Consider the following 12,485-nt stretch of genomic DNA (forward strand, 5'->3'; position numbering starts at 1 on the left):
ATTTGATACATATCGTAAATAAATCAATCTTTTAAACAAATAAAAAATAAGTCAATCTTTTAAACAAATAAAAAATACTATTCCTCCGTTTACACATTCATTACTTGATGGATTTACTACAAACAAACACGTTCTAATTAAAACAAGAAATTTAAACAGTTAAATTAAATAATTAGATTGGCGACATATGACGTCGTTTCCCCATTTGAGAAATTGTATTTTTGTCACAAATCAACAAATTATTTACACAATCAAAAAGAAGGTACAGAAACTGGAAAAAATCTCTGCATTTTCAAATTAACATATTTTTATTGCAAAAAGAATATTATTTTATTAGTAATTCATCGATTTATGTTGTCTAGAAATTAAGATCATTACATGTACTACTTTTCAATTGACGCATTTTCGTAATTCAGGGGGTAATAACATTGGGGGTATCTAACGTCCAAAAGGGAGTAACCCACAATTCGTACGTCCTTAGAGTTATAGTGTCTTTGGCAGAGTTGTTGCATATACTCTAGCGCTTTATTCGATCGTACCATATTCGATCGAAATCTAGCCGCTAGGGCGCGCCAGTTATCAACTTTTTCATGGATAGAAAGATAGTGTGTACGACGAAGCTGTAGGTCGAATCAAGATACGAATTTTATAGGTCTGACAAATTTTGAAATTTTGCGCATTTTCGTAAAAATATATTTTGGCCCCTAATAAAATGACAGCATAAACACGCTTCACATTTGGATACCGTAAAGTTTCTACAACCAAATATGCATTAAATAGTTGCCAGGAAACCTTAAAATATTTATCCAAAAAAATCTGGGCTCAAGAACGGGGAGTTTAAAAAATCGAACCTTCGTTTATAATAAAAAAAAACTTTTTTCTTTTTGATTTTGCATCTAAACTGTTCTCAAATCACTATAATTTATTCCATAGGATCTAGTAAAGAAACATGCTGAATAATGATAAACCAGAAAACAATAAGTAATAGATACCATGAAGTAGTTTCCGAGTCATCGATGATTGAAAAATGTTCCATTTTATAAAATTCAAGAGCTCAAAAACTAACTTGAAGAAAGTATTTTTACAGCCCCCATTGTCAAATAAATTATAATAATGAAGGTAGTCTAAATGCTCTTATTTTGAAAAAGTTTCCATTGTATTATTTTAGGGTAAAGCCATAATATTATATTTTAACAATGCTTTACACTTGTGAATTCACATAAATTATAAACCCTTTCTTCTTGCATCTTATACAAACAAGTACATGTTTTTTAAAACGATAATACAGATGTTTAACAAAAAAGGAAATGGCTATACCAAAGTCATTAGAAAACGCAAAAAAGCACAAAACATGTAACAGTGAAAACCAAAGCTGCTCTAGCGACAACGAAGACATTAACGCAAATACGAGCGAGTGAGAAGTCAGACATGACGAACAACTAGCGGCAGAGAGTAAAGCCGACGATTCTCAAACGAGAAAGAAAAAATTCTCACGCGGAGCGAAAAACAGTGCGTCCAGGATAGACGGCAGATTATCTTTTCGTTGTTTTTAAATTGTCTTGAAACTCCTTCCAAACGCGTTCACATTTATAATTACAGTCTTGTGATTATTATAGCAATAGTGTCATATTTCGGACCTCCTGGCTTCGAAAGAATATGAGAAAATACATCTACATCAATTTGTTAGCAAAAATAATTATTACCTTTAAAACTATTAGCTAACTTTTAGCTAAACTAAAATTATGTTCTTGAAACAGTTGCGAAACTCACAAATAAGAACGGTAAATGTATTGATCGTTACACTGAAACATACATTAATTTATGATTGTATCACAATAGAACATTGCATGAAAATGTATAACTTCATGTCTCTGACAGTTCAGAGAGAGAAAGAGAGAGCTTACATGGTCTTTATTCCATTGAGTAATTAATCGAGTAATTAATTGAATAGTGTTGCACCATCCTTATCAGGGTCATAATAGGCACCATCACCATACATCAGGAAGCATTTATTCTGTTTAGAATGTTGATAGTACTGACATATTTATCATTTTGAGGATATATCTTATTGTTATCTAAATTTAAATTTACTTTTCAGGTTTTAAACCCGTAATCGAATCTAATAAACAGTTCACATCAAAACAGTGGCAGTGGCACTGCAGATAAGAACTATCTTACGTTTAAAGAAAATTTTCTGCATCCTATAACAATACATGTGAAAAACTGTAAGTAATGTGACGTCGTTATCGTTCATTCTTCCCATTTCCGAGGTCAAGTCACAACGCGATTTTATTTTAGGAGGATACCGATAGATCTGCGAATACTCTCTGATATGTGCTATAACAGTGTTAGTTACGGAAGTGTTGGTAACATTTGATTCTCCTACCTCGTAGCACAAATGTTTCTCCTTGGGTCCCATAGGGCAATTTCGTTGCAAATTTCTTGATCGACCTCTTGCGTTACCGGGGACGTCCTACGGATTGTTATGATTTCTATGGAAAAAGGTAGAAAATATATGAATCTTCGGCATTGGGATAATAGACGCTATGGCTTCCTGATTTTTTATCAGCAATGCTACATTTTTTCCGTTTCAAATAATAAACCAGCTAGCCTACTCGCTGGAAAGATCGGCGTGCAGCGGCAAGAGAAAAAATCTGATTCGATGAATGGGACAGAATGTACTAATTAAAGACAACATACGGTCTTCAGGGCAGCCCAAGTAGGCAAGTGATACATTTTACACAAGACGGATACAGGTGGGCACATTTTTTTCTATGAGTAAGTGGGGCAACCATTTTTCTTCAATGAAACCGATAAAACAGGAGGATATGAAGAAGAAAAGCATAAACAAATGACGCTATAGGTTTTGTTTCGGATTGGTGATAATTATTTTTCATCGGTAGTTTCGAGATAAAAAGTGTCCCTAAATGTTAGAATTGGAAGATCCAAGGTGAAGCTGGGATTTTTCTCTTTTTTCATCGTGCGCCAAAGAATCTGGATGCTCGTCCGAACGTTTATGTTTACTTTCAGTGGCCCGGACGCCATGTTTAGTTTTACAAGTTTATAACTAATACACTAATACAAGCAACCCTCCCGCAACTTGACGTTTAGCCTAAGTTGCATGAAACCACCGTGTTTCGAATGATGTCGCCACCATAGAACGCCGTCCACAAATTGCGATACTGTAAATTTCTATGCGAGAAAATAATTCCGTGACGTCTTTTACGAACTTGTTTACTTTATTTACATTCGGAAGCGGTGATCAAGATGATCATTTCAAAACAGCGTAATAATTTAATACAAATACAAACAAGTTAATTCGTCATTTTGGAGTTTCATAAAGGATTACAGATTGTGCCGAATGTAAAATGCATGATTTGATTGGAGTGCGTTTCTAGTGTGAACTTTTTCTTCTCCCGTAAATATCTTTCGCATATGACAATTCTCGAAAGTTTGTCGTTAATCTTAAATATATTTAGTTTTGTGATTATCATTTTTCACTTCGTATTCAACAAAGGCGGGATTGACTTCGATTGTTTATTTCTGACAGCATGCGACATTTACGGTGCAAAGGTTTCCACAAAATTCAGAAGTGATGACAGCTCATTTTCTATCAGAGAGGGAGAAAAACAGTCCAGTATCATTGTGTGTGTTGTTTACATTGCAATGCAAATATTACTACCTTATATCTTAAAACTAAATGAAGATGCTCACTAACTAGCATAAGCGCCGCTTGTTTGTATGCTGATGATTCCAAAAAATCATGAATCATTTGAAAATAATGCATCGGAATAAAGATGCATTATTTTTATAATAAAACAACACCAAACCCAAAAAGTCTTCAAAAATGAATTATCGGAAGTAAAAAAATCTGAACAAGAAAATTTTCACTGCGAACAACTTTACGCTTTTTTAGAAATTGCTCTTGAATAAAGATTGATCCGCCATTTTAGACCCACAGACCCAAAAAAGAGGTTTCAACGATTTATATAGGAGCTGTCAAGTTGTTCCCCCTCTGCTCGAAAGGATCAAATTTTCCCACTTTACTTTATCTTCATCTTTCATTTTACAGAACAGAACATTATTTTATTTTTATTTTCATCTCACTACGCTCAACAGATCCACACTCATTTTTTTTCTAACTAATCTCAGATTTTTCCGCATTTTTTGCCGAAATCTCAACAGTTAAGAGTTCAGTAAACATTTTTTTGCTGAGATCTTAATAAAAGTGACATTTGATAGCTGAGAATCGGAAAATAATTGACCGAACGACAGCAAACAAATTTACTGACTACACTGCTGTTGGGAATTTGCCGGGCCGAATGAAGGGTGTATGAATATCTCGTTAATGGTCGTAAAAGTTTGATGGACGAAGCAAACTAATAATGAAATTTAAAGATAGTTAATTTACTGGACTGCTAGCTCATGAAATATTTATTCGAGACTAGCGTAAACTTATGACGAAAACAAAATATATCTGTATCTTGTCACAGTAGGAATAAGAAACTCGTCGACTAAACCCATACCCACGCAACTCATGAACGTGTCGAACGGCGCCATACACTCACAAAGAATTCCCTAAGAAGTGAAATCAAAAATAATATCGTCGTAATTGCAATAGAACAAATAAGAAAAGGGGTTCAGTGTAAATTTTAGTATTTGCTAAAATGAATCAATCATCTTCCCAATATTTGTACTAACGATGTTATGTTATGTTAACACTCGGAATACCAAGGGGGTAAAAAGTTACGCGGACTACCAAGGGGGTCTAAAAAAATGGGAACGCTTACTTTGACCGGTCATATCTCAGCCGTTACATAATCGATTTCAAATCTGTCTTCACCAATAGAAAGATATGTCTTTTGTGAATACGTCAAATAAAAAAAATAGAAGAATAGAGTTGTCTACCGTAAGTTACAGTAAAAAGAGTATAACAAAGTCGGTGAGAAAAAAAATGGGAACGCTTCTTTGACTTGCCATATCTTAGCTGTTTGCTTACTAATTTTAATTTTTTTTTTCACCATTGGATAGGCAATTTTTTTATAAAAACAGTGAACAAAGAATGATGGAAAACAAATCTGTATATCTGAAGTAATTGTAAAAACAGTAATTGAGAGTCAGTACAGACGAAATGAGTTTTTCTGTCCAAACAATCGTATCACGACCATTTGTCAACCAATTTCAATTTTCCTTACACCAATGCAATCCTTAGAGCTTCTAGACTTGTAATATATGCAATAAAAAGTATATTTTCAAAAAATACTATACTTATTCGAGTTTTTAGGAGATAGGATTTTTACAATGTAGGTGGCATACGGCATTGAAATTCTTTGCGACTTGTTAGTTTTACGGTTTGAAAATTACCTGTTTACTCAATAGTTCTACATATTATACATGGATATTATTATATCAAAATGTTTGCACAAACGTGGAGAAACACAATATTGTATGTAAGCTACTAAATAATAGAGTGTGTCAGGACGATTCAGTAAATACGACGAAGTTCAGAATTTTAAAATATTCGTCATATAACTTCAAATTTGAAGCGATGACCTATACATTTTAATACACCAGTCGATTGTAATTGATGGCGGCTACAATTTCTGAAAAAACACATTTTTATATTTTCTCAAAAAATAGCCAAAAGTACGTAGAAGTACAGAAATTTCATTTAGTTCGCAAATAACGTTGAATTCAAAGTGATGGCCTGTACCTTTTTATATACCAATCGATTATAATTGATTTTGGTTACAATTTCTGGAAGAACGATTTTTATATTTTCTCAAAAATAGACATAAGTACGTAGAACTACAGTAATTTCATTTAGTTGACAAATAACTTTAAGTATTCAAAGCTATTACCTATGCAATTTATACACCAATCGATTGTAATTGATTTTGGCTACAATTTCTGAAAGAACAAATTTTTATATTTTCTAAAAAAAAGCCAAAAATACGTATAAGCACAGAAATTTCATTTAGTGGGTAAATAACGTCGAATTCTAAGGGATCATCCCTTAGAATACTTTTTATACACCAATCGATTGTAATTGATTTTGGCTACAATTTCTGAAAGAACAAATTTTTATATTTTCTAAAAAAAAGCCAAAAATACGTATAAGCACAGAAATTTCATTTAGTGGGTAAATAACGTCGAATTCTAAGGGATCATCCCTTAGAATACTTTTTATACACCAATCGATTGTAATTGATTTCGGCTATAATTGTTGCAAGATAAACTTTTTATATTTTCTTTAAAAAAACGACAAAAATACGTAGAAGTACAGAAATTTCGTTTGATTGGCAAATAACTGCAAATTAAAAGGGATGACCTACACTATTTATACACCAATCTATTGTAATTGATGGCGGCTACAATTTCTGAAAGAACAATTGTTTATATTTTCTCAAAAATTAGCCAAAAATACGTAGAAGTACGGAAATTCGCAGTTATGTGCCAATCAGACGAAATTTCTGTACTTCTACGTATTTTTGTCGTTTTTTGGGAAAATATGAAAAGTTTATCTTGCAACAATTGTAGCTGAAATCAGAGTTGCACAAAATCATGATCATCACTTTTTCTTTAAAATGTACCGAAAGCTTCAGTCACAAATCAAAATGATCGTCTTTTTCAGTTGAGAGAACTTGAGCAACCGAAACTGAGCATAGTGAGTACCAACAACAGTGACGAGGGAGAGTGAGAAAAAAAATGACGGGGCGCAGACAGCCGAGTCAAGTGACAACACACAATGATAATTTCTCTTTCCTTTTTGTCTACCACGCGAATTCAACAAGCGTAGTTTTTATTCACTAAATAATCACCATATACGATTCAATCACTAGCCAGTGCTTATTGACCCTTCGCAATTGCCTTAAATTCGATCAAAATCATAGTACATACTGATAGTTAAACTTGAACATGTTGATAAACTTGAAAGTTACTTATAGCTTACATGCTCCTGAATTGGTAGTAATGCATATTGTTTTTTGACCTGGTTTACTGCAGAAATATTTATCAACAGACAGAGCATATTTTTAACTAACCAAACACATCAACATGATCAAAACACAACATATATTTCTTTTGATTTCCTTGCATTTTAACCCTGCCTACTGTGTTTGGGTGCTCTAGACTGTGAATAAACAGAAGTTAGTTTTATGTTATTAGGGAATCCCATAGAATGTAGAATGAATATTATATGATTGAATATGACATTAAATGAGCAATTTACGTGGCTTACAACTCCTATCAAAACGGTGACGGAAAATGAAAGACAATATTTCTCAAACAATTTTCGGTTAGCAACCAAACCAATTGTTTAATAGATAATGTATTTGAACTATAATATTGAATTCAAGACTTGCATCGTGCAGAATTTAAAATTCCCTTTGCTTGGCCTAATGACAATAATTTTCAAAACTGACTGTCATCGAGAGGCTTCAGTCAAACTGAGTGAACAAAAGAGCGAAAAGACAGAACATTTTTTTCGCAAAGGCACTCACGTAGTATGACTGACACTATATGGTGCTGTCACAGTGCGAGAACTTATACGGAAAGAGAGTCGAATATGAGTACTTGCGACTGTGTAGGAAGGTTTTCTGTTTACGGTTACCGAATGCAGCACTGGCTGAAATCAATTACAATCGATTGGTATATATAAAAGTGTAGGCCATCACTTTGAATTTGACCTTATTTGCCAACTACATCAAATTTCCGTACTTCTACGTATTTTGTCTATTTTTTGAGAAAATATAAAAATGTGTTCTTTCAAAAATTGTAGCCGCGATCAATTACAATCGATTGGTGTATAAAAACCTGTTTTAATCCACCTAGCGGTGCAATTGTGCCTTTCTCATTTCTCTAAACTATGGCATGGAGGCTTTTTATGTTCAACATAATTGTGGAAATGTCCATTACATTCTTAGTACACTTTGCACTTATACACAATGGCATGCCAGCCACGAACTTGATGAGCTACGTGTCGACGGTGAAACACTTGAAACAAAAAAATATCATACTCCATTAGCCTAATCAGCATTAGATCAATGTTATCTGCTTGCTAACTCATTTTGTCATGCGGGGATGGGTATGTGAGGAGGGCGAAAGTCCCATGAACGAACGACTCCCCAGCTTAAATTGGTATGCTTTGTAATATAGCGGTGGTTTAAAGATGATGGGGTTGAAAGGGAGGGGTATGAGGTGGTGGTCTGAGGGGTGATTTAAGGAGATTTTTAAAGGAGGGGAGTGAACAGTAGAGGGGGAGTGTAACCCCTCTCCGTAAACCATCAACTACGCCCCTGTTAAAATCCAGAAACCTTATGCGAGTCGAAAAAAAATTTGGCCGGGATTAGGTTGACGTTTTTCAGAGTGATTGCATAACCTTTCTATATGAGAAAGGCAAAAATGTGCAAAATCCAAAAAAGTGAATCTTCGTCAAACTTTTTTCGTGTTTGCATCAAATCTCGACGTTTTATGCACCTTGAATACATTTAGCATCAAAAATAAAAATTCTATTTTTAATTTTTCCTATAGTTTTTATGAGAAATTTCTGTGTAGCCGCACTCTGAAACCCGTAATTCCGGAACCAAAATTCCGATCGATCCAAAATTCAATAGCAGCCGATGGGAAGGTTGCACCTTTCATTTGAGACTAAGTTTGGGCAAATCGGTCCAGCCATCTCTGAGAAAAATGAGTGACATTATTTGACACATACGCACATACATACACACACACACATACACCCACACATACACACACATACATACACACATACACACACACATACAGACTTTTTCCGATCTCGACGAACTGAGTCGAATGGGATATGACACTCGGCCCTCCGGGCCGAGATTAGGTTGACGTTTTTCAGAGTGATTGCATAACCTTTCTATATGAGAAAGGCAAAAAGTATAAATCATCCCTTAGAATTCGACGTTATTTACCCACTAAATGAAATTTCTGTACTTGTACGTATTTTTGGCTATTTTTTTGAGAAAATATAAAAATTTGTTCTTTCAGAAATTGTAGCCAAAATCAATCACAAACGATTGGTGTATAAATTGCATAGGTGATAGCTTTGAATACTTGAAGTTATTTGTCAACTAAATGAAATTACTGTAGTTCTACGTACTTTTGTCTGTTTTTTGAGAAAATATAAAAATTGTTCTTCCAGAAATTGTAACCAAAATCAATTAAAATCGATTGGTATATAAAAAGGTATAGGCCATCGCTTTGAATTCGACGTTATTTGCGAACTAAATGAAATTTCTGTACTTCTACGTACTTTTGGCTATTTTTTGAGAAAATATAAAAATGTCTTTTTTCAGAAATTGTAGCCGCCATCAGTTACAATCGATTGGTGTATTAAAATGTATAGGTCATCGCTTCAAATTTGAAGTTATATGACGAATATTTTAAAATTCTGAACTTCTTCGTATTTACTGAATCGTCCTAACACACTCTATTATTTAGTAACTTACATACAATATTGTGTTTCTCCACGTTTGTGCAAACATTTTGATATAATAATATCCATGTATAATATGTAGAACTAACAGGTAATTTTCAAACCGTAAAACTAACAAGTCGCAAAGAATTTCAATGCCGTATGCCACGTACATTGTAAAAATCTTATCTCCTAAAAACTCGAAAAAGTATAGTAATTTTTGAAAATATACTATTTATTGCATATATTACAAGTCTAGAAGCTCTAAGGATTGCATTGGTGTAAGGAAAATTGAAATTGGTTGACAAATGGTCGTGATACGATTGTTTGAACAGAAAAACTCATTTCGTCTGCACTGACTCTCAATTACTTTTTTTACAATTCCTTCAGATATACAAATTTGTTTTCCATCATTCTTTGTTCACTGTTTTTATAAAAAAAATACCTATCCAATGGTGAAAAAAAAAATTAAAATTAGTAAGCAAACAGCTAAGATATGGCAAGTCAAAGAAGCGTTCCCATTTTTTTTCTCACCGACTTTGTTATACTCTTTTTACTGTAACTTACGGTAGACAACTTTATTCTACTATTTTTTTTATTTGACGTATTCACAAAAGACATATCTTTCTATTGGTGAAGACAGATTTGAAATCGATTATGTAACGGCTGAGATATGACCGGTCAAAGTAAGCGTTCCCATTTTTTTTACCCCCTTGGTATTCCGAGTGTTAATACTAAAGGACTTCCATTCACTACGGACGGACCCAGGTACTGGTTCTGATCCAGAGACTGGACTGGTATGGCCCAGATCCCAGATAAATCGCCACAGACATCTGGATATCTGTTCAAAGCATCCTAACGAATACGAGAATCTTCTTTGAACAATCCAACCTACCTAGTCAAATTATCCGGGATTTGGTTTCTGTCAGAATATCGGCAAACGCCAGCCTGCATTCTGGCTGGTTTGACACAGTAATAACACAATCAAAGGAGTCTTCTGGATTGCCCCACATACGCAAAGAGCCGAAGTTCACATATAATGAAAAACCGTTTGATTGTGTGATGCAAATACGTGTACAGTTTGTCATTCCACCACTTGTTGTCTTTTGGGAAAGATTGGTCCGTGATCTAAATGTGCATTTGCATGGTATATTGTCCAGAAAGAAAAATATTAGGCAACAGAATCTTCCCTATAGGATTTTGGGTGTATAAGACATATTGCACTGTCTCTTGGTGTCTCCTCAATTAATGTGTAATACATTTTGAGCGCAAAAGGAAAATTAAGTTTTAAACATCTTGCATCATTCTGGTGAGCTTTAATACTTATTTGACTAATTTTTTCGATAGTACGTGAAGGGTTTTCTGTATCTGCATAGATATTTTTTTCGAGAGTTGTCCTACTGGTACTGTAGAGCTAGGGCCCCAAAGGGCTCCGCCTTCAGAACTCACTCACTACAATTGCAGACGAGACGGGAAATGTCGCCTACTAAAACACTGCTGAAAACCAATTGTAACGGGGTCATGATTCTGAATGAGATATTCATTCTACCGTTCAGATATGTGTGGGCGTAGGAACTTCACGATAGCATGTATGATCGCGAAGGGCTCAAGCGTTTGTAAGTTAGCGTGTTCGACCGCGTGGACGTTTGTGTCGCATATGCTACCGTATATATATAACTTCGCGCCTATAAATTTGATTTCATAATCCGGTGTCCAAACTCATATTCGCGCGTGTTCTTGGATGATCGCGCGGATCGTGTATCTGATACTTAATTTTCAGTGTACGATTCAGATGCTAGAAAAATTAGAGTTCTACCGTATTTCTTTATTGATCATCTGATCTGGTTGGACCTAATGAATATCTGGATGGGGAAAAGTCAATTTGAGTGAAACGTCAACTCTTCTCAAATTGGCACCCACATTTTTTCAATTACATGTATTATACAAAACATAATAACGCAATAAAGTAGACAAAAAAGCAAAAACATAAAAGAAAAGCAGCAAATAAAAATAAAGATTAAAATGTGGTAAGGCTGAAACTCTTAAATAGCCAGTTCTTGAAGGTGGTGGAAGACACGTTCAAATCAAAATCCGCGAACACTTCGTTGAATGTGGCAGACATGAAGCGAATCGGATCATGACCGTACAGGGAGTTCCTATGCTCCAACTGCAAAACACTGACGGAGCACACATTCCGGTGCTTAGATGTGGAGTTGATCCAATAATTCCGACGTATCTAAATCTCCTAGAAGAACCTTGTCGACGAAAAAAGCTTGAACTACTCTTCTTCTCGTTTCAAATGTGTGTAGTGTAGACCTAATTACGTACAACGGTCTTCGTATGGTGGAAGATTAATAGGGTTCTGCTGCAGAAAGCGTCTTAAGGTTGCACAGAGAATGCGCAAAATTCGCAAACGAAAAAAGCAGTTTTTTCCACACCGTATGTCAGATCTTCATAAAAATCAATCAGCGTGTGTAGAATGTTGTTACAGTGCTGATTGATTTTTATGAAGATCTGACATACGGTGTGGAAAAAAAACTGCTTTTTTCGTTGAATTTTGCGCATTCTCTGTGCAACCTTAATGCATAACGATCGAATTTACTTCAAACTGCTTTTATTCTTGGTATCCATGTTGTTTGATATGGACACCACAGTATGGAGCTAGATTCCAATATCGACCGTACCAATTCGAAGTACAATGAGCGGAGACATAGAAGGTCGTTGAATTCATTCAAAATTTTAAAAATGAATCCCATCTGGCAGATTGCCTTGTTAATAATAAACTCGAAATGAGGTCGAAAAGTAAATGCAGAATCCAAAGTGACTTCGGTTGTAATACACGCTTAAGATGCTGATCTCCAATACAGTAGTCGTGTGATACGATATTACACTATACATGATGGTAATACTGTAGCTAGATCATTGATAAAGAGTGTGAGTGGGCCCAAATTACTTCCTTCGAGTTGTTCGAAAAGGAAGAAGAGAACACACATCCAATTTTTACTACAAGTTTTTGGTCTCTTATAGAGTTTTTGATTGA

General features: G+C 34.6%; 1 protein-coding gene across 2 annotated transcripts in view; it reads right to left on the minus strand.

Annotated features, from left to right (window-relative positions):
- The window catches only part of LOC131694204 (ubiquitin carboxyl-terminal hydrolase 47), a 74,979-nt gene that overhangs the window by 52,117 nt on the left and 10,377 nt on the right, over positions 1-12,485 (minus strand). Inside the window, exon 2 of one of the 2 annotated variants that reach the window (XM_058982700.1) lies at positions 2,387-2,492. The exons of the other annotated variant lie outside the window; for it this stretch is intronic. Within the exon in view, the coding sequence (XP_058838683.1) occupies positions 2,387-2,419 (33 nt within the window). The 5' untranslated portion in view covers positions 2,420-2,492. The remainder of the gene's footprint in view (positions 1-2,386; positions 2,493-12,485) is intronic. 2 annotated transcript variants of the gene reach the window in all.

This window comes from Topomyia yanbarensis, chromosome 3 (assembly GCF_030247195.1).
Source record: "Topomyia yanbarensis strain Yona2022 chromosome 3, ASM3024719v1, whole genome shotgun sequence".
In the NCBI taxonomy this organism is placed as follows: domain Eukaryota; kingdom Metazoa; phylum Arthropoda; class Insecta; order Diptera; family Culicidae; genus Topomyia; species Topomyia yanbarensis.